The 23,384-nt window shown below is 43.3% G+C and overlaps 1 protein-coding gene across 4 annotated transcripts in view; it reads right to left on the bottom strand.

Annotated features, from left to right (window-relative positions):
• Positions 1–23,384, bottom strand: part of DHX35 (DEAH-box helicase 35) — a 72,356-nt gene that overhangs the window by 30,888 nt on the left and 18,084 nt on the right. For 3 of the 4 annotated variants that reach the window (XM_036827017.1, XM_036827019.1, XM_036827016.1), the window contains exons 5-11: positions 18,286–18,390; positions 14,739–14,800; positions 13,787–13,856; positions 11,798–11,857; positions 4,226–4,338; positions 2,835–2,931; positions 2,043–2,201 (exon numbers count right to left, since the gene is read on the bottom strand). In XM_036827017.1, the coding sequence (XP_036682912.1) occupies positions 2,043–2,201; positions 2,835–2,931; positions 4,226–4,338; positions 11,798–11,857; positions 13,787–13,856; positions 14,739–14,800; positions 18,286–18,390 (666 nt within the window). The remainder of the gene's footprint in view (positions 1–2,042; positions 2,202–2,834; positions 2,932–4,225; positions 4,339–11,797; positions 11,858–13,786; positions 13,857–14,738; positions 14,801–18,285; positions 18,391–23,384) is intronic. The other variant, XM_036827018.1, reaches the window with a different exon arrangement.

Below are 23,384 nucleotides of genomic sequence, written 5' to 3' on the forward strand. Positions count from 1 at the left end.
AATGTTTGATGGACAAGAGTCTACATTCCAGTATGAGTGTTTGGGTAGAGAAATAATGAACATAAACAAGAGAGTGACTGGGAAGAAAATGCAACAGGGTAATACTCTAATATTATGTAGCATTCAATGTATACATCACATATTATAATATTATAATAATGGAGTGTGCTACTTCAGGTGAGATGGCCAGGGAAAGCCTCTCTAAAAGATGATTTGGGGCTGAGACCCGAGTAATAAGCAGCAGCCAGCCCTACAGGGATCCAGGCAGAGGAAGCAGAAACAGCCAATGCAGCCGGAGACCAGAGTAAACAAACACAAGACGAGCTTAGGCGGGAGGCGGGGACCAGATCACACACAGTCTCTGGGCCACGTGAGGGGTTTGCATTTTATTCTAAGGGCACTGGGCGCTGCCCCCGGAAGGTGTGAAGCAGCAGGAGACATGTGCAGATAGCACTTAGAACTTTTTTCGGGCACTTTTACATCAATCATTTTATAAAAAATCTTCCTACCATTTTTATGTACTAGAGTCAGGATTTTATGCTATGAAACCATCTATCTAAAAGTTACTGTTATTCATGCTTTACAGCTGAGAAAACTGGGCCTCAGGGTTGAGTAACTCATCCCAGGGCACACGGTAACCCAGGCCTCCTGACTAGTTGGCTGCAGGTCACGTTTGACTGGACAGACTTGAGCTGCTCCGTCCCAATGGCCAGGAGGCAGAGTGCCCTCTTGCAAGTGGCCTGAAGTTGGGAGGGGATCCTCAGACCTGTCATCCCTCACCTACTGTGTTCTCTGCCACCTGCTGATAAACAGCTACTCTAAGCTGACTTCGGGCCAGTTCTGTACCTTCCTCATCTGACGGAAGGGAAAACAGAGCAAGGCCCAGGGAGGCGATGAACAGGAAGCAGACTGGCTGCCTGCTGGCTCCTTTAAACCGATGCTTCTCACCACGCTCTTCCCCACCCCAATTTCAAGGCCAAGGATGTTTAAGCCACACCTTGAATTAACTGACTCACACTTGGCTCTATAGGCAAACTGATGCTTCAAACAAATGGTTTAGAAACCATTTTGTAGGAACTAATCTAGTGTTCTTGACTGAGCACGATCCACCGAGACAGTCCTTTAAACCAAGGCGGTATCGCATGACGGGGAAAGATTAGGCAGGAAAAAGAGAAGCAAAGAGAAGTCACCTACTCTGATAATTACTAAACCTTCTGTGGGGCAGGTTTAGAAATCTTTGCAACACATTATTTATTGTGCACTTTTAGATCTCCTGCACAGAAACATGGACTTTAAGTTCTTAAAGAGACCTTCCTATTTAGCAAGTTTTACTTCAATTTAAAATAAATCTTTCCATATACCCGGACAAAACTGTAATTCAAAAAGATACATGCACCCCTATGTTCACAGCAGCACTGTTCACAACAGCCAAAACATGGAAACAACCTAAATGTCCATCAACAGATGAATGCATAAAGAGGATGTGGTACATATATACAATGGAATACTACTCGGCCATAAAAAAGAGTGAAATAATGCCATTTGCAGCAACATGGATGCAACTAGAGATTATCATACTAAGTGAAGTCAGTCAGAAAGAGAAAGACAAATACCGTATGATATCACTTATATGTGGAATCTAAAATATGGCACAAATGAACTTATCTACAAAACAGAAACAGACTCACAGACATAGAGATCAGGCTTGTGGTTGCCAAGGGGGTGGGGGGAGGGAGAGGGATGGACTGGGAGTTTGGGGTTGGTAGACACAAACTATTACATTTAGAAGGGATAAACAACAAGGTCCTAATGCATAGCACAGGGAACTATATCCAGTCTCCTGGGATAAACCATAATGGAAAAGAACGTATGTATGTGTGTGGCTGAGTCACTGTGCTGTACAGCAGAGACTGGCACAACATTGTACATCAACTCTACTTCCATAAAAAAAAACTTTTTTAATAAAATAAAATAAATCTTTCTAGTGGATAGCAAAGGAGCACCAACGTGATTATAGTCCTTGGTCCTCGGGTTAGACTCACCTTTCTGACAGTGCGTGACACCCTTTCAAACACTTTCATTTGCTCAAAGGAAGGCAGTCCCGCATACATGGGGAGAACCCGGAGGTGCCTCTTCATCCCGGTCCGACCCAGTGCTCGAGCCTGCTCTATCAGCATAGACACAACAGTTTCTACCTCTTCCTAAAATCATCGAACCAGGAACCAAAGAAAATGAGATCAATTTGAAGCATGTCATTTTATCATACTGCAAGAAAATGAAAGTTGGGATGAGGATTTTAAACGTGGTCAGATTCATGACTGTCAGAGCCATCACGTTCCACGCTGGGGTGGTATTTAATCAAATGCTACCGAACAATGGTGCCGATGGGGGCGAAAATTTGCAACTGTCAGGTTAATCACTGAAATCTACACTATCTGCGGTCAATAGAAGAATTCCTGATACATCAAAACTATGACTTTCACTGAGTTTTTTTTTCTATGCTCTGTGGCAAACAGCATGGCATACATATGGACAAGTTGTGGCATGCAAAATCACTATAAGCTTTCCCTAGAAAAGATCACTGAACCACGGAAAACGTTTGACAGTGGAAATACATTTAACCCTCTGCAGACAGAATAGGCAGGAACTAATGACTCTCTGGCAATTGAGTTAATAGATGAATGACATCAAACAATTTTTTATGCAATCAAGTAACCACCAAAATACAATAAAACATGAAATCAGTGGCTAAGTAAAGTAACAGCCCTCTGTATAAATTTTGGTGCTGCCTTAATGTGTCTGCTCACCCCAGAGAAAAGGTCCGATGGAATTACCTGGCCAGTGAGAAATGCTAATATGTCTCCATCTCCCTCTGTCTGGTGAATTTTCATCACAGTTTCTACAGTTGATTTGATATAATCTGGAACAGGACTGAAAATAAATTCATCACTAGAATATGCTCATTAATTATAGATCAATTACCCTAGTAATCTGGCAGCGAAGCCTCGTGAAAGTTAAGTTTGGGCCTGCCCAGCAGGTAATCAATATATGAATAATTATTGATAAAAAAAAATTCATTCTTTTTTTTTCTTTTTTTAAATGCGGCATTCAAAAACAATCCGTAATTACATGTAAACTATGATTGTTGGCTTTATTTGCAGAGACATAAAAGCAATAAACCCATGCAAATAGATGTCCCATCTTTAGCATGCAAGGATGCCTGGCCAGGGAAACTGGATCTATGGTCCCAGTGCTGAATTCCACACTCTATTTCCCCTCCTGACCACTGGCAGCATGTCTGACAGGAGTTAATGGGTGTCCTGTCCCACTAGAATCACTCAGAAGTCAAGCCCACAACTCTCTGCATTCATCTGCCACTGGCCCAGGCTCCTGGTCTTTGTCTGTCCAGTGAGTAGGGGCAGGAATTAGGATGACTCCTTCCTGTCCAAGGAGGCTCCTCCCGAAAATGTCAACCAGGCCTTCTTGCTAAGATGTAAAGAGCTGAGAACCAAATGATTCAAATCACTAATACTGCCCAAGCTGACAGACAGCCTAGTAAAGCCCAGTTCTGACAACTATAGAACCCTCCTCCCTGTGACACTGTTACCATTTTGCTCTTTCCAGCTGAGCCCACGGACCACAGAGTCATAGAAACCTGCACATCAGTATGGAGAGTTTAAACTAAATCCAGCAGTGATACTGAGCAGGGTTCCAGAACACCCTGTCGATGATGGGGGTGCAAAACACGCCCACCCCTCCTCAGCAGTCTGGCACATCGCCCTCAGAGCCGCAAGCAGATGCAACTGCTTCTCATCCCACAGAACAGGCCTAGTTTTCTAATCGCCCTCATTAAAAATGCAAGGATCGGGCTTCCCTGGTGGCGCAGCGGTCGAGAATCTGCCTGCCAATGCAGGGGACACGGGTTCGAGCCCTGGTCTGGGAAGATCCCACATGCCACGAGCAACTAGACCCGTGAGCCACAACTACTGAGCCTGCGCGTCTGGAGCTTGTGCTCCGCAACAAGAGAGGCCCCAACAGTGAGAGGCCCGCGCACCGCGATGAAGAGTGGCCCCCACTTGCCACAACTAGAGAAAGCCCTTGCACAGAAACGAAGACCCAACACTGCCAAAAATAAATATAAATAAATAAAAATTAAAAAAAAAAAAAAGTAGCTACTTGTTACAGGCAGCTAAAAAAAAAAAAAAAAATGCAAGGATCATCAAACCTTTGTAGATAAAAGATATCCACTGGAAACGTTCGTCCTTCTACTGTAAGGATCACGCACGTATCCCTGGCTGGGTCACTGGTGTCATTTTGATTAAAGAAATCCCAAAATTTCTAAAAGAAAAAAAAAATCAATTCTTCATTCCTCTCAAAAAAAAAAAAAAGGTTCATAGTAACTCATGGAAAGTAAGAAAACAATATAAAACTGGTAGAGCAGGGGGTGGGGAGTAGGGATTGGATATATATAATACAGACTAGGGGTTACAAAATAATTATTAAAAATCATATTTTTATTATTGCAATTTTGCAGAATCACATGTCAATGACAGACTCTTTATTGAAGACTTGATAGAAATGATAAAAGTTAGATTTCCAAACTGCATTCAGCAGTGCATCTGAGTCAACATGCAGCTGTGCTACTGATCTTAACCCACCCACACCCGCCCCCCCCAACCCCCATATTTTGTTTAACAGAAAATTAGGTCAGAAGGTGTAACTCAAGTTAAATATGGATTAAATCAGGTTGATGTGTAGCTCTGATCTGGAAAGCACAGCTCTGATCACACAAGTTATCAGTGTATAGAGGAAGCGTGTACGTCTATGAACAGTAGATGTGTCCCTGGTAGCACAGTTACAGATCTGCATGTACTCTATATGTACGGGGACAGAGTCCTCCCCATCTTTACATGCCCCACAGGAAGTAGCACAACACTTTGTACGGGGCAGGTCGGCAAGCATTCACTTCTCTGATGCTCCCACAGGACCCTGTTGAGAAGAGTGGCTCTTGGCAATTCCTCCCGAATAGGTGGCCATGTCCTCTTCAGTGGCACTTGACCACCAGACCTGCAGTCTATAGGGAGGCCTGACGTGAGAGCGCTGGCCAACGATGGGGGAGGGAGACTCCACCAAAGATGCCCTCTTGGGGCATGTGACCCAAGACACACAGAGAAGTTGAGACCGAGAAGAACCGAGTGACCAAGCCGGCGGGCACGGAGTGCTGGAGGGGGCTGCGGTCTAGCTGCAGGGGCACAGGCATCCTGTAAGGTGGGGCACGCCATTATCTGACTCTCAGTGACCTTCCCGTTCCCCTGAGGCCTGGCCCGGCATCGCTTTCTCTTCTCCTAGGAGGCCTGGCCATGTGATCCCAAGGCCTGTCTTCTTTAGTTCCCAGGTATCTTCCCTAAACACACCCACGCCTGCTCCTGGGAACTGGGAGCCCAGGGGTGCCCTGAGGACCTGCATCGAGCACAGTGTGAAAGGGCTTGGAGGAGCACTTCTAAAAGAGTCCACTGGATTGAACTTTTGTACAAAATAGCTGGATGCTACATGTTAACCTCAAAGTTGTGTTTGAAAAGAGTAATAAGCACAGGCATAAAAAAACCAGCCTCAGATCAACAAAAGAACTGCGCTGTGCTATGAAGAACCACACGGCACCACTCTCCACGCTTCTTTCGGGTAAATTCTCTGCAAGTGACTTCAGCCTTCCTGTGTCCTGTGGTGTGCACAGCATGGGCACGCTACAAGTGATGCACAAACAAGGGAGAAGAGACTCCACCCCACTCTCCCAAAGAGTGAATAAGCCAGGGAGGAAGGCGTGCAAAGGACCAATCATAACATAAACCGAGGCCCAATGACTGGATGACCAGAAAAGAGCCGCGAGTTACAATTCGGGGAGGAAGAAAGACCAATAATGACTGGCTGTAGGGAGGGCTTCCTGGAGGCAGCAGTATCCCCTGGCTAAGCCTGAAAGGATGAGGACGATTACTACCAGCTAGGAAGGAGAAGAGGTACCCCCTTCCTAGGATGACAGCAGAGTGTAGACTAAGATGTAAAGGGGCCCCTGATGGAGGAGACAGCTCAAGGTCTAGGGCAGGCCCGTCTCATCTCTGAGTTGGTCGTCTTGTTGACAAAACGGATGAACTGCTCTCTACACCCTGCAAGGCTGTTGCTCCTATAAAGTGTGTCTGACTGCACTTGGCGCAGGTCTGGCCTCGAACAGTACTCAGTAAGTGATTGTAGTGATCATTCTGAAGTGGTCCAAATGTCATACTGCACAGGCACTTTATTAGATGCGCAAGACAAGGGCAGCGAAGATGGGTGGGAGGTGATCAGACCTGTTCTGCATCCCTGACTCTGGAGGCCATTCTGGAGAAGGGCAGGGGCGATCAGAGGTTGGAGCCCAGCCGACTAGTTAAGGAAGCTATTACAACAGCTCAGAGGACAAAGAATGAAAGCATGAATGGGGGCAGTGTGAAAGCAATGCATTCCAGAAGTGTGACAGATGGGACCTGGCCATTGTGAGTGTGAGGGCACACGTGCATGCTGGGGACGATGGAATTACTTCTTACTCCATCAGGGGTAAAAACCTCCTAAAGCTAAAAAAAAAAAAAAAAAACACACACACACACAAAAACACAGAAGAAGCAACTTCCTAAAGCAATGGATGTCCTGAGCCCAGATGACTATGACAATGAGAAAGGGACCGCCGTAGAGCCGCTGAGAGCCACGAGTTTGCAGGAGTCGCGGGTCTATGAGTTTCATGGTCTGTGACTAGCCCGCTGCCGGCAGCCCAGGCTGGAGCGAAGGAGCCCAGTTACGAGGCCAAAAGTGGAAGCATCCGCTGAACCAGGGGCCGTGAAGATGGACAGCCTGGAGAAGGAAGAGCAGCTAGCAAAGGAGGCTGGGGAAGCCATCAAGGAGGCGGAGAGAGGGGAGAAGGCGGAGCCCCAGAAGCTGCAGGCGGAAGAGGAAGGTCTTAAAACAAGGCTTGGCAGACAGGCTTTCTGGACCAAAAAGGCAAGCAGAACGGGGAGGAGGATGAAGGCTTAACGCTGTTGGGAGAGGAGACGGCTACACCTTCTCTGTTAAGGAATCTGTGGTGCTGAGGGGTACAGACAGGGAGTTACTCCTTCAAGAAATCAAACTCAGCATTAAGTGAGAAGGCATGAGATTTTTATCCTTAAGATCTTTATCTTTTATCTTTATTTGGAAATACAAAATATGGATTAAAAGCAAATAAATATAGTATCAACAGTGTATGCATCTTGAGGCAGAATGAAAGACCAGGAGGAGTGAAATGGGTTCAACCCACCTAGAAAATAAAGAGTTTAAGTCAAGTTTCAAAGACATGGGTCACACTGACACAGACACACGGTGAGAAACATAAAATGACATAGAGGAAGAGGCTCGTCTATGAAATGGAACGTAAACGACGTGGACGTCTGGTGCACTGCCTTCCCAGCTCACCAGCTTCCTCCCGGCAGCGGCTCTGATCTGACCCACAGGACTGGACCCCAACAGCCACGCCAACATGACCTGCCCACCCCTGGCCCATGCAGAATGGTCCCAAGTGGATTCCTGACCCCAGCAGACCCCAAATTCCTTCTCGAGGAATCTGAAAAGAGAAATTATTCTCTCTTCAAGCTGGACCTGTGACAAAAAACTGTGGGAGTTGTCAGTGATCCTATTTTCTGCCATGTGAATGGAAGCCAATAAAAGAAAAACAATACCATGTGATACAATGGTCAATAACTACTTCGTAATTATACCCGGTCATATTCTGTAACTGCTGACTTAATTAGGCTTACAAACAGCTAAACCAATCAAGGCGACTATTTGATCAGCTCCCGTCAAACTCCACTTGCCTCTGCCTCCCAGCTGCCGTCACTGGTGTCCTCACCTGCAGGCTGGGCCACCCCAGACCCTGAGCAAAACCAGAGCGGGTGGTATCTATCCCTCCAGGCAGTGGAGCTTGGAATGAGTCCGTTGCCCACAGACCCAGTGGCCGGGGGACCAGGGATGAGCTCTGGCCCCCCTGGGCCTCCAGGGCAAAATGTTACCTGAGCCACACCCACTCCCACGCCCACGCCCACACACCCCTCCTCTCTCATCCGCTTCAGCCCATTCCTTCCTCTTCCTCGCTCTCTCTCACCTGGGAACACATTCCACGCCCCACATGTACCCACACCCACCTGGGTCCCCCCTCACTCACACACAGACCTCACTCCCCCTCACTGGCCGAGCCAGGAAGGGATGAAGAAAAGGACGGCCCGAGCCCACCCAAGGACCCCGTGAATGCTGCTGACATCCCGGCAACCCCTGCGTCCTAGCGCACTCAAGGTGTGACACAACTCCTACATTCCACTTCCCCACCTAAAAAAATCACTTCCAGGGCTTCCCTGGTGGCGCAGTGGTTGAGAATCTGCCTGCCAATGCAGGGGACACGGGTTCGAGCCCTGGTCTGGGAAGATCCCACATGCCGCGGAGCAGCTAGGCCCGTGAGCCACAATTACTGAGCCTGCGCGTCTGGAGCCTGTGCTCCGCAACAAGAGAGGCCACGATAGTGAGAGGCCCGCGCACCGCGATGAAGAGCGGCCCCCGCTCGCCGCAACTAGAGAAAGCCCTCGCACAGAAACGAAGACCCAACACAGCCATAAATAAATAAATAAATACTTAAAAAAAAAAAAAAATCACTTCCAGGAAGTCCGTCTCTATCAACGACAGTAGGCAGAAAAGAAAGAAGCTATGTTTTTAAAACTCCATGCCACACCAAAGGCAAAAAAAAAGTAAGCAAGAAATAAGTATTAACAATGATTCTAAAAAAAGACTTGGATGTTATAGATTTCAAGCACAATAAAAACTATTGGGAATAATTTTTAAAAGGGGGGTGGTGACGAACATAAGGGGTAAAATAGAGAAGATGTTCTGGGCAACTTAGTCATGGAGGAGATCACAGGAGATGAGGTCAGGTACAGCCCTCAAAACAGCATTCCAGCCAGTATCATGGGTGAAGGGCGTAAGAATTCATTAAAGAGGGCAACAGAGAGCTTTAACCCAAGAGTTATGGTGGGCAGACCTAAGACAACAGACTCCTACAGCCCGTGAGAAGGTCCGAGAAACCGGCCAGGGCACGTGCAGGCATCTCTCTCAGCCATGCTGAGTTTTTTCTCCCTCCAAGTTGTTCTGCATCCCAGAAGCCACAGGGATACCAAGAGCCAGGCCCTTTTCATCTCAGCTGCATTACAGAACTGCCCTCCTGACTGGGATCTCCACATCTGTTCTTATCTCTTCTACACAGCACCCAGAGAGATCTTTCTAGAACCCAAATGCCATCAAGTCACTGCTATGCCTCACACTCTGCTGGGGCTCCTGAACAGCAGGGTGAGTCCTTCCTCCTTCACGTGGCCTGTAAGCCCTCCCATCATCTGACCCCTACCAGCCTCTCCATTTGAATCTCCCATCGCTTTCCATTCAACTAAGATTCATTCAACCCAAAGTCCCTACTCTGTTGTGCCAGACACTGTTTCAGATGAAAGGGGATAACATAGAGTAAGTCAGAGTCCCAGTCTTCATGGTGCTTACATTTTAGTGACGGGAGACATACAATAAACAAACACCCGGATATGCATATGTTAGCTAGTGAGAAGTGCTAAACAGAAAAAACAAGGAGAGTAAGAGAATGGAGAGCGACAGGGACACTGTTTTAGACGGTGGTCAGGAAAGGCTCTCTGGGAGCTAATATCTGATCAAGACTGGAATGAAATGAGTGCAAAGCCATGAGAATGTCTGGGGTAAGAGAGGTCTAGAAAGAGGGTTCCCCCCCACCAAGAGCAGAAACATGCTTAGGTTTTTCTTTTTTTTTTTTTTTTTTAAACATCTTTGCTTAGGTTTTTCTGAGGAACAGCAAGGTGAGGCAGGAGTGTAAGGAGCACTGAAGAAGCTGGAAGGAGACAGAGAGGTGACTGGGGGCACATCACCCCCCGTAGGGGACCACAGGGCCCCTTGAACACATGGTTTCATGCCCCTGTGGTTCTGTGCATGTTTAGGATGCACTGCCCCACCCCTGCCCTTCTGGAGAACTTCTGTGCATCTTTCCAACCCAGGTGGGATGTCCCTCCTCTGCGAAAGCTTCTGGACAACCTCCAGATGACTAGCAAGTGAGCACCCCCTCCTTGGCTGTCTCAGCACCTTGAACAAAGTGAACCGCAAATATCTATTCATGTGTCTGCTTCCCGGAGAAGTCAGGGAGTGTATGAATCACCTATAGCCAGAACTGTGCTTCTGTGTGTGTGTGTGTGTGTGTGTGTGTGTAGCAAATGGTCAAAATTATGTGTTGAGTTGAACTGCTGTCTGAACTAAAATATTAGTCATTAAGAGAAAAATAAGGGGGGGGCGGTTTGAGGAGGGATGGAGTGGGAGGTTGGGGTTAGCAGATATAAATTTTTATATATAGAATGGATAAACACCGCCTGCCAACGCAGGGGACACGGGTTCGAGCCCTGGTCCAGGAAGATCCCACATGCTGCAGAGCAACTAAGCCCGTGCTCCACAACTACTGAGCCTGTGCTCTAGAGCCTGCAAGCCACAACTACTGAGCCCACGTGCCACAACTACTGAAGCCCACGTGCCTAGAGCCTGTGCTCGGCAGCAAGAGAAGCCACCACAATGAGAAGCCCGCACACCACAACAAAGAAGAGCCCCTGCTTGCCGCAACTAGAGAAAGCCCGTGCACAGCAACGAAGATGCAATGCAGCCAAAAATAAGTAAATAAATAAATTTATTTTAAAAAAAAGAATGGATAAACAACAAGGACCTACTGCATAGCACAGACAACTATATTCACTATCCCATGATAAACCATAATGGGAAAGAATATTAAAAAGAAGAATATATATATATTTTTTTTTGTATAACTGAATCACTTTGCTGTACAGCAGAAATTAACACAACAGGGGCTTCCCTGGTGGCGCAGTGGTTGGGAATCTGCCTGCCAATGCTGGGGACACAGGTTCGAGCCCTGGTCCGGGAGGATCCCACATGCCGTGGAGCAACTAGGCCCGTGCGCCACAATTGCTGAGCCTGCGCTCTGAAGCCCATGAGCCACAACTACCGAGCCCGTGTGCCACAACTACTGAAACCTGCGCGCCTGGAGCCCGTGCTCTGCAACGGGGGAGGCCACCGCGGTGAGGGGCCCACGCGCCGCAGCGAGGAGTGGCCCCTGCTCACCGTGGCTAGAGGGAGCCCACGTGCAGCGGCGAGGACCCAATGCAGCCAAAAACAAATACATAAATAATTTATTTTTTTATAATCTTTAAAAAAAAAAGAAATTAACACAACATTGTAAATCAATTATACTTCAATTAAAATTTTTTTTAAAAAAAGAGAAAAATAATGTAAACTTAGCCATAAAAATTTATAGCATGGAAATTATTATATGTACAGGGAAAACTTCAACTGTACCCCCAGTATAAATGCTAAAGTCATAAATTCAAGAAATATAGCCTCCTACTAGAGTAATAAAAAGAAATTGCCTTTGTATGGGAAAACATAGTATGTAGAGAAACAAGACAAATAGGTATAATTATGAACTCAATTAATTACAGGCTAGTTTCCACCCACAAGCTGAAAAGGAGTTTCCTCTGATCACATGGAATCTAGGACATCGGATGGTCCCATAAAGAAAGTAGGCCATCCTGCCAAAGATAAGCTCTTGCTGCAGGTAGCTTCCCAAGGACATGTCCAACAATCCCAGTGCTAACTGGGGACAGAGGGCGAGAGGGGGAAATGCTCATACCTCTGCATCCAAGGTGGCTGAAGCCACAATCAATCGAAGATCCCCTCGCTTTTTCTGAATCTAAAAAAGAAGACATAAAAAAAGACAATGATAATAGTGCGATACTTACAGATGAGATAACCTGATATCTGAAATTTATTACAAAAGAATCCAGTGTGTGTACTTTTTTGTGGGGGGCGGGGGGGAGCTTAAAGATGAAACAAGACCAACCACAAATGGTAACTGTTAAGTCATAGGTGAAAAGGTGGCTCATTAGACTATTCTTCCTAACTGTGTAAGTGACAAAATTTTCCAAGATAAAAAGCGAAAAAAAAAATTGGATAGAGAGTATAAAGGAGCTTTAAAACCTGAATCTGAATTTACCAGAAGTAAAATCATTTTTTCCTGACACCTGGGTCTCTGGATAGTCAGAATCTATGTATATACAGTTAAAGTATGAAAAAATACATCAAAAGCAAACAAACAATAAATGATAACACCAAGACAGAAATATGGACAAAAGATACTAACAGTTATTCAAAGAAACAGATGATCAACAGGCATAGGAGAAATGATCAAATAAATTATAGCAAAAATGTGTAACAACGAGATTATTTTTTCATCCTTCACATTGGCAAAGATTTATTTTCAGTGTTAGCAAAGATTCAGTGAAATAGGCCCCCTTGTTATACCATTCCTCAGAAGGCAATAACCTGGTGGGATAATTCCTCATAAGTATCAAAAAGCCTAAATCTTTGGCCAAGGAATAAATTAATAATGAAAATAACAATAACAACAGCAGCTAGCATATACTAAATTATGTGCTATTCCAGGGTCTCGGAGTACAGTTGTAGAGTATACGCACAGCACAAAGAGGCTAGGGGCCTCTGAAATCCAGCCCACCTTCCCCTCACCCAGCTGTGGACATCCTCCCAATGGGAAAGTTACCTCATAGTCTATTTGTGGCCCTGTGTCAGGCTCCATCCTAATAATTTTACATTTTCTGAGTTTAGCCTCACAACAGATTATGTCATAGGGCAGCTCTAAGAGAACACTCTCCAAAGACAGAGAGGTTCTGCCCAATGCGGTAGCCACTAGCTACATGTGGCTATAGAGCCCTTGGAATATAGCCAGTGTGACTAAAGAATTGAATTTTTTATCTTATTCTATTTCAACTAATTAAAATCTAAGGTGGCTAGTGGCTATCAGATAGGAAAGTAAACCAGCACAGAGAGAGAAACTTGTATCTGTCCCATTTTAGAGATGAATAAACTCAGCAGAGTCAGATTTGAAGCCAGGCAGTCTGACCCAGAGTCCATGCTCTATCACCTCTTTCTGGACTCCTGTGATTGGGAATTTGTCCAAAGAAAACAACCAGAAAATACAGGAAGGGAGCAGAGGATGCAGGTAAGGTTGAAACAAAATTGGCTGTGGGCTGTAACTGTTGAGGCCAGATGATGGGCACAGGGGGGTCATTAAATCCTTCTCTCTACCCTGGGGTATGCTTGAAATCTTTTATAATAAATAGCGAAAGAATGAAAAGAAACAGAAATGCAACATATTTAACTACAAGGGTGCTCCTTGCAACATCATTTAAAATAACTTCAAACCTGGGAGCCATATAAATGCCTAACAGTAACGGACGAGTCAAATACTTTATGGTAGAGACGTGATTATAGAGCCACTAAAAATAATGTCTTCAAAGAATATTTAATCACACAGGAAAATGATCTTGATGTAACGTTAAGAGAAATACGCAAGAGACAACTTAGAACATACAATCCAATCCCCACTTTGCCAAAACAGACGCATGTACACACACGAAAAGATGCACAAATTAAAAAGAAGAGAAGGAAACATACCAACATTGTACCGGTGACTGTCTCTGAATGAACAGGATGACAGATGATTTTCATTTTTTTCCTCTGTATTTTGTTGGATTTTCTAAATTGCTACAATGACTTTCCTAATCAAACAACAAACGAAACAAAAACAAAAGCAAAGCTATACCTTTTTCAGCAGGCCAATGGCAATGTCGGTGTACAAGGTCCTCTCGTGCGCTTCATCCAGCATGATGGCACTAGAATCAGAGGGACAATCTCAGTAAGCATCAAACCAACCACTGCACAAGCCCATCCAGACCATCAAAGGGACTGCTGGGTATTCAGACCATCAAAGGGACTGCTGGGTATTCAGACCATCAAAGGGACTGCTAGGTATTTAGCCCCCATGCGATCACCTTGTAGCAAAAGTAACGCTAAATAACTCCTCTTTGACAAGGAGGTAACTCTTAAGCTAATAAAAATGGTGACATCAACATATCTTGGTGAAGAAAATGGTGTATTTATTGCTACTTCTAAAGAGTTTTACCACCCACGCTGGATTCCAACAGGATCTAATACATGATTTTAAATTCCAATGTAACATGTAACCCCACAGAGCACATAAAAATCGGGACACAGCCCACCCATCCAAAGGCTGTTAAACTGCAGAAAACAGCACGAAGAGGCACATGGTCTCAGCTGTGCCACGTGTGTACCAGTGAGTCAAATGTGATATCCTTTCCCAGAATACCACAGAGCCTGAGTGGGACCACTTTAACGCCATGAGCAATGGACAGAGACACACAAGGAAAGGGAAAGTATAAATAATTATTTGGACTCTGCATATTACATTCAACAAAATGCTGCCAGGTTCTGTGCTGTGCCTCTGCTGTCGCCCTCCAGCAAGATAAAAACAAGTCAACAGACTGTTCAAATAACACAGGGATTTTAATGAGCCCAGTTTTGACTGTCTGTAAATTCTGAAAAGAACATCAAGGGTGGTAACAGCCAAAGTAAGGAGAAAAGCTTTGGGAAAGCTGAGCATGGTCGCGAATCCCATCTATTAACACAAATGCTTCTCAATCTACTTGTGTACTTTTGAAACTTTAGGAAACTTATCAAGGGAAAAACACATTTACCTGTATTTTGTTAACAATGGATCAACCATCATTTCCCTGACCAGCATTCCATCGGTCAGAAACTAAAACACAGAAACACAAAGGTTTAGAAATAATTCAAGAAGTTCAAGTACAACCAAAACACACACAACCTCATCACCAGTGTGTGTACAAGACAATTCCCACCAAGGACTGTGAGAAAATGCCCCAACATTTTGGTTATCAAGCAATGGAATGGTTCACAAACAAGATTTCGAAGATGGGATCCTCAGCTGGGGCTTGCAAATCTTTTAGCAAAATTTCACACGCATTCACTCTGTGAGCACTGGCTAAGCCCCAGTTCCTCTGAGCCTGTACCACTGGTACTGCTGCTGATGAACAGGCAGTGAAGACAAACCTGTGTCTGCCCAGGGGGATGCTGTGAGTCTGAGATCACCATTCCTACAACATCCCCAAAGACCGCAGACTTGCAGCTTGAGGTTATTAACCTCAACTTCATTTGATATTATTTTAGGGAGGCTGGATGGGGTTGTGGTTAGGAACACAAGCTATCGTGTCAGGCTGCTGGGAGTTCCAATCTCGGCTCTACATCTTATTAGCTGTGTGAACCTTGGGCAAGTTACTTACCCTCTCTGAGCCTGATTCCTCATTTGTAAAATGGAGAGAATAAAAGAATCCACCTCACAGGGTTATTGTGAGAATTGAGTGAGACAGTACATGTACAGTGCTTAGCACAGGCCCTAGCACAGAGAGAGAGCTCAAGAAAGGCAGCAGCTATTATCATTTAAGCTTAATGAATGTTTATAAAATGCTTCAGAAAAATGCAGTAACAACTAGATGCTGTTATTCTCACCCAAAAACAGTTCAGTACTTTAACAAAGTTAAACATTTCCCTCACACACTGTATCTTCGCATTTTTACTTTTTGTTTTGTTTTTCAAAGCAGGGTGCATTTCCATCATATTTTTCTTGGACCTGATACGAGCTGCCACATACACACATAGGAGTGAAAATGAGAACTTGCCACCAATGACAGACCACCAGTCAAGAATTGGGTGCCCTGAAATTACTACCCAATGGAATACAAAACTTTTCATGAAAGACCCTCTAGAAAGAATCATTTGGTTATGCAGTCCACTGAAACTTATCTAAAAATTAGCTCGTGTAAATATATTTGATGGTATAGAAGAATAACCCCTTTACCTAGCAAAATGAATGTCAAAGGTAACAAAATACAGAAACTTAGAAAACAAGGCCCACATTTTTACAAATCACTACATTTAGATCATCTATTTTCAGCTTTCCTCTGTTGCAAGCTGAGGTAACTGAGTTTCTAACAACCAATATTCATTTCATCAGAGCATTTTCATTCATTGTTTACAGTACTGGGGAGACGCTGATTCGCACAGTGGTATACACAGTGGACACTGCTGAGTTGATTTACACTGATTACTATTGGTGCTAATTATTTTACTAGTAGCAATGAGGTCAAAGAACACACATATAAAATCCATGGTCATGTGAAAATGGGAAAGTTGTAATTAGTGCAAATAACATTTGTGAATTCTACACTTTATCAATTTATACTATTGGGTGGGCCAAAAAGTGCCTTCGGTTTTTTAATAAAAATAAAAGACATATTTTTCATTTTCACCAAGAACTTTATTGAACAATGTGTTCACCGTTTTGTTCCACTACCTTCTGCCATTTTTCAGGCAACTTCATAATTCCATCTTCCCAAAACTTTTTATCTTTTTGAGCAAAGAACTATTCCAGGTGCCTTTTACAGTCTTTCAGGGAATTGAAATGTTTTCCATTAAGAGAATTTTGTAGGGACTTCCCTGGTGGCGCAGTGGTTAAGAGTCCACCTGCCAATGCAGGGGACACAGGTTCTAGCCCTGGTCAGGGGAGATCCCACATGCCGCAGAGCAACTAAGCCTACAAGCCACAACTACTGAAGCCTGCACGCCTAGAGCCTGTGCTCTGCAATGAGAAGCCTGCGCGCCGCAACAGAGTAGCCCCCGCTCACCACAACTAGAGAAAGCCCGCGCCTAGTAACCAAGACCCAACGCAGCCAAAAATAAATAAATAAATAAATAAATTTATTAAAAAAGAACGAATTTTGTAAAGACCGAAATAAATGGAAATCCAAAGGTGCAATGTCTGGTGAATATGGCGGATGAATCAGAACTTCCCAGCCAAGCTGTAACAGTTTTTGCCTGGTCATCAAAGAAACACGCGGTCTTGCAGTATCCTGATAGAAGATTATGCATTTTCTGTTGACTAATTCCAGATGCTTTTCATCGAGTGCCGCTTTCAGTCGGTCTAATTGGGAGCAGTGCTTGTTGGAATTAATCGTTTGGTTTTCTGGAAGGAGCTCATAATAGAGGACTCCCTTCCAGTCCCACCATATACACAACATCACCTTCTTTGGATGAAGACCGGCCTTTGGTGTGGTTGGTGGTGGTTCATTTTGCTTGCCCCACGATCTCTTCCATTCCACACTGTTGTACAATATCCACTTTTCATTGTCTGTCACAATTTGTTCTAAAACCGCAACATTTTCATTACATTTAGGTAGAGAATCACATGCGGAAATATGGTCAAGAAGGTTTTTTTCGCTTAACTTATGTGGAACCCAAACATCAAAGCTAGTCAGATAACCAAGCTGGTGCAAATGATTTTCAACGCTTGATTTGGATATTTTGGGTATGTCAGCTATCTCCCGCATGGTATAACGTTGATTGTTCTCAATTATTGTTTCAATTTAATGTCTATCAACTTCAACCGTCTACCTGACCTTGGAGCATCGTCCAGCAAGAAATCTCCAGCACGAAACTTCGCAAACCACTTTTGACACGTTTGATCAGTCACAGCACCTTCTCCATACACTGCACAAATCTTTTTTTTACGTTTTTACCTTTCTTGAAATAATAAAGCATAATATGCCAAAAGTGCTGCTTTTTTTCCTTCCATCTTCAATGTTAAAATGGCTATACAAAAATTCACCAATTTTGATGTCTTTTTAACACACGCTGATTATGATAGCTGTCACATACAATTTATCAAAATTGTCTCGAGTGAAGTTAAAGACAACTAAGTGCTACTAGAGCCATCTTGCGGAAAAAAATGAACAAACCTTTTGGCCCACCCAATATTTGTTCCTGTTTTTAAGTCTTTTACAGGTAAGTTTCTATATTTAGTGAGCTAGGTGGATTGGTGGGAAAACAATAAAACAAACATGAGAAAGGTCAGTTTTGAGTTCTGGTTCCATCACCAATGCGCACGTAATGTCAGGTAGGTCATTCAGCCTCCCAGGTCCTCAGCCTCTTCATCTGGAGAACCAAGGGGGCTTAACTCTACTTCCAAGGTCCTTTCTGGGCTAAGATGCGAGGACTCGGAAAGAGCTCTGCACCTCCCAGCAGATTAACTTCCCTGAGGGCCAGGATGCTCTCATACACTTTCTGCCACAGTATCAGTGCCTCAGTCAGCAGCGATGGCTGCATGTTTTTATCTCCCCCCAAAGAATCTCCCTTATTCACAATAGGAAAAGCAGCTCCGCACCTCACCTTAATTCTCGTAGCCAGTGGGTTGGTGCAGTCATCAAAGCGGATGCAGTAGCCCACCTCGTGGCCCAGCACCGCACCCCTTTCCTCAGCCACTCTCCCTGCAACCTTTGGGAAGAAAGATCATGCTGAAAATAGAGACACAGAAATTACTGCCCAGAGCACGTACTATGGAAAATCTAAAGGTCACTTATTCTTTAAATAGTATGTTGAACACAGTGGGAAATGAGAAGAGAAGGGGCAGGTTATTAGAAAACTAGTGTGATAAACTTTGCAGCTATCAACTTTATGTATCTCACCTCATTCTATAATTGACTTGAGGCAACTTATAAGAATAAAAATGGAATCATGTAAACATGTTACAGATCAGGATCAAAGAAATTACAGACAAAATTCAAAAGATCAAAGTCAATGAGAAAATTTTTAAAACACAGATATGCCTAAGTTATTTAAGTTGAGCCACAAATTCAGCTCTAGATTTCCTGGTGGGTGAAGCAAAAAGGGAAAAAGAAATTTCAAGATTCACCCTATTCCTAAAGCTTTCTTTAGCACACCAACTAGGGACAAATTTCCACATCTTCATGCCTTGAAATAAAACAACTTCCACTGGACCATGAAGGCAAGGGAACAAGAACGATCAAATTCAATACTTGGCCATGTTCATTTCTCCTTGGAAGCAAAAGAATAACGTTTCCAGAGCAAGATAATCTAAAACAATTTGCAACAGTGTCCCAGCTACCGAAACTATTAAAAGGGGAAATAGGGACAAGAATGCAGGTTGAAAACTTTTCAAAAGGCAGATGAGAAGATTAACAAAGGATCCAAGTTAACGTAATAAAGTAAAAGTAGAAAACAAAATACATAATGTATTATGAAGACCATAAACTACAGACATATTTTTCACTTACCAATAGATGACAAATAAAAGGTGAGGGTAGGAAAGAGAAAAAAGAATCCAACCGCAAGATCTACTACTCCAGAAGGCCATTCAAAGGCTATTAACTTATTAATAGAAAATATCCGAAATACTAAACAAACATAAAAGTGGAAGAACAATAATGCTTATAACTTAGTTTACCTTGAAAGAAAAGAGAGTTTAATGCTCATTATGTAAACTATCTAACTAATAAAGAACAAAAGGGAAACAAGATTATAGAATTTTCCTGGGGACCTGGCCCACCAACCAACCCCCATGCATCTCATCTCCTCCTTTCACAGGTGAGGCAACCTCCCCATGGAGTCCCTGCATCCTGAGTTTGGAACATGAGCTGACACAGGAGGTGTCCTGAGGCAGAGCTTCCAGCTACAGCCACCGGGCCGCAGCAGCCCCAGGCTCAGGAGCCCAGAGGCTCCCTGCACGCAGCTCTGCGAGCCTCGCACACCGGGCGTTATCTGACCATTGGTGTTTACGAAACTGAAGAGGAGATGAAGATCGGAAGTGGTTCTGCCGGATGACTTGAAATTACAGATCTAAGAGGCCAAGACAGAATCCGTCATCGAACAGCTGGTGAACACCATGCAATCTTTCAAAACATCTTATGAAACCAGAAACTCATCCTACACTGCTCTCCCTCTGGAGGTTATAGCTCCCAATAACCAGTGTTTCACAGGGACAGTTTTGTTATTGTTATTGTTTCAATTTCAACCCTACAGAACATTAAACTATCAATCTTGAAAAATGGTACAAACAGCGAATGTGTGCATAGAGATACTGGAGCTTATGGGGGAAACTGGCTCGTAAGAATGAGCATAAATGAACCAACCTCTCCATAAAAATGTAATCATTTTATGAAGCCAAACATATTTATTCTTATTACTTCACTATTTGTATACATTTGCTACAAAATGGATTTTAATTTCAAATTCCTTTTTAGAAATTTTATCCAGCATGATCACACCACTGGACATTTGAAAGGCCATATTCTGTTGGCTCTTTAATAGATTTTTACCTCTACTGTTTAAGTTCTAGTCCCAATAACCTCATCAATTAGACTGGATAAACATATCTTTTTAATAGAAACGAATAGATATAGGAAAAGGAGGTCAAAAGAAAAACCAGTCACCAATCACTGAGCACCTCCTATGTGCAGGTGCTGTGCTCCAAGCTTTCACAAATTTTGTCTCATTAAACATGTACACAGTCCGTGAGGTGGGCAAGAGACCCTCTTTTTTACAAAGAAAGAAACTGAAATAAGACAGGCTTAGAGCTTGTCCTGAACCATAGATCAAGGCAGGGCCTGGTCTTGAAGTCAAACCCAGACTATATGAGTCCAACGAACATACTCATTAAGGAACTGCCTCTCGCAGAGATCTGCCAATGGCTTGTGTAATCTGTTCTTAGGCTCTGAGACTGTTTCCAGATTTTAGTCTGCACACAAAGTACTTTCTGAGATGTAGCATTTCAAACTGGACAGCTCTATTAATACTACACAGCTAATTTATATACTCTTTGTTCTTTAAGAGAAAGCATGTGGTTTCTTGGAAATTATCCATGGCTACAAATTTGGAGGAAAAATGCAAATTGATTAAGAGCTGGGATTCCAAACCACAAACAGAAAAAATTGTTCAAATGTTTTAAGTAAGTGAATCACCTTTCATGACATAAAAGGTTACATCTAACATTGCAACCTAGTTGCCAAACCGTTATCTCCATTTTTACACACACGCAGAAGACTTGGGAAATGTTTACCAATAATGTCTAACTTTGAAGACAATTAAAATGAACTTTGGGGAAAAAGAATTACACAATAATTAAAACTCAATAAGGAGTAAAAATAACTCAAGGAAATAGAATTAATTTCTTGTCCAGGTAGAGATGGCAAAATAAAGGCATCTTTGCCCCCCATTTCCCTCTCTCAGAGCTAATTTAAAACAAAAAAATAAATAAATAAAACATATTATCAACCAAAACCTGCATCTCCAATGAAAGAAGGAAACTGGCACAAAGCCCAAACAATAAACTAGGAAACACAGCTGCCAAATACTGTGAGGTCTGAATCTAGAAGAGAGGCCCAGGCCTCCTCACAACCAGAGCGGGCTGCTGGCTTCCTTAAAGTAAGTGTCACCTCCTTAAAAGGCAGGGCTGACAAGCCTTGTATTAGGAAGACAAGAAGCAGTAGTGTGTTCAGACCCAGGAGACACAGGAAATGTCTCAGTGGAGACCCACTTTGACAGCAAAGAATCACAAAGGAGGGGGAGTTGGAGGAGAAGGCAGGCAATCCAATAGCAAGTATCAATCCCAAATCAGAGAGCCCAAAGAATCTTATCATGAGCTGCAACAGGCCTCTCAAATCACTAAGGCGTGCTGGACCAGATCCTCATCCTCATCCTCATCCCCCACCAGCAAAGGACAATAAGAGATTTGGTGAGAGGCCAGACCAGAACAACCTCACAATTCTGCAGCTAGCAAATGAGCCCACTCAAAGATAAGTAGTTATCATAAAAATACCAACACAGCCCACTGCATTAAAGCCAACTAAGAAAGAAGGAAAGAAAGGAACATGAGCAAAAAAGCAGTTTAAAAAAGAAATTGCAAAAGTATTACCCAAAGAAACAGAAGTAGAATTCAGCCAAAGAAATCCAGTTTCAAAGAAATCACAAGCTTAAGCCAAAACAACTTAAAGAAGAGACAAAGTCAAAGCACAGTTGAGGAGAAACAAGGTCTCAAATGTACAGGTCAGAAACCAATCTGTGGACATCCTCCAAATCTCACAGCCTGAACATGAAAGAAGTTACAGAGAGGCTTTTCCCAAATGTGAGAATAATTCCCCAAATTTACACAATACTACAAATGCTACAAAGCCAAAGGAGCTTCTCCACAGTATCAATAATAAAAAGCAAATCTAAATCACCCATGCTAGAGAAACATTAAAATACTGCTCTACTCTCTCTGAAGGAAAATAATGGGAAATCAATGTCAAGTGAAGAGGTGGTCAGTGGGGACAGAGCCAAAAATTGCAGGAAAAAAGATTTAGAGAAATGTGTCAGTTAATAAAAATACTATGTTATTTTCTGGATTTTTAAAAAATGTTTATGGTATTATCAGCTTTTAAAATTTGTAATGTATTGTAATATCTCTGCCCATTCTAAATATTCACTTCTCTAGCTAGTAAAGAAACAAAAAAGCATTCAAAGAAGTGATTATGAGACCCAGATAAAGATACAAAGGAATCAAAATAGAATAAATTTGTTTATTGTTAAATAAACAATCATGAACATTGTGGACAGGCTTGAAGAAATATCACAAAACAAACTGGAAAACAGATGATTCCAGAGAGGGTGATAAATACTAAAAAAGAGACAAAGGGGATCTAATATACACTTAATTGGTGCTCTTAGAAAAGAGAAAAAAATAAATGGAACAGAAAAGTGTGCCAAGAAATAATGGATGAAAACCTGCCTGATACAATGAGATTGAGCCTGAAGATTAAAAGTTCTTCCACACTTAAGAAAAAATGAGACAGAACGATCAGCATCAAGACATATCCTGGTACAAAAACAAGCATGTTACAAGCATTCAAGCAGAAAAAGTAGGTCAGGAAGGTGGGGAGTGGAAAAACTCCACTGGACCTCAGACTATTTCTATACAGTGATCTCCAGGCCAAAAGACAGTGGAGCAGTGTCTGCACAGCTCCTAGAGAGGATGAATCAAGAATTGTATATCAACAAAGACCACAATCAAACATTCTCAGGCATATAAAATTCAGCCCAGGGCTTCCCTGGTGGCGCAGTGGTTGAGAATCTGCCTGCCGATGCAGGGGACACGGGTTCGAGCCCTGGTCTGGGAAGATCCCACATGCCGCGGAGCAACTAAGCCCGTGAGCCACAACTACTGAGCCTGCGCGTCTGGAGCCTGTGCTCAGCAACGGGAGAGGCCGCATTAGTGAGAGGCCCGCGCACCGCGATGAAGAGTGGCCCCCACTTGCCGCAACTAGAGAAAGCCCTCACATAGAAACTAAGACCCAACACAGCCAAAAATTAAAAAATAAAAAAAAATTTAAAAAAAAGAATTAGATTTAGAAAGGAAGTATTTAAAAAAAAAAGAAAGAAAAAAAAATTCAGCCAATCAAGAAATAAAGTGAAATGAGCAATTCAAAGTTGGC

Source organism: Balaenoptera musculus, chromosome 15, assembly GCF_009873245.2.
Source record: "Balaenoptera musculus isolate JJ_BM4_2016_0621 chromosome 15, mBalMus1.pri.v3, whole genome shotgun sequence".
Taxonomy (NCBI): domain Eukaryota; kingdom Metazoa; phylum Chordata; class Mammalia; order Artiodactyla; family Balaenopteridae; genus Balaenoptera; species Balaenoptera musculus.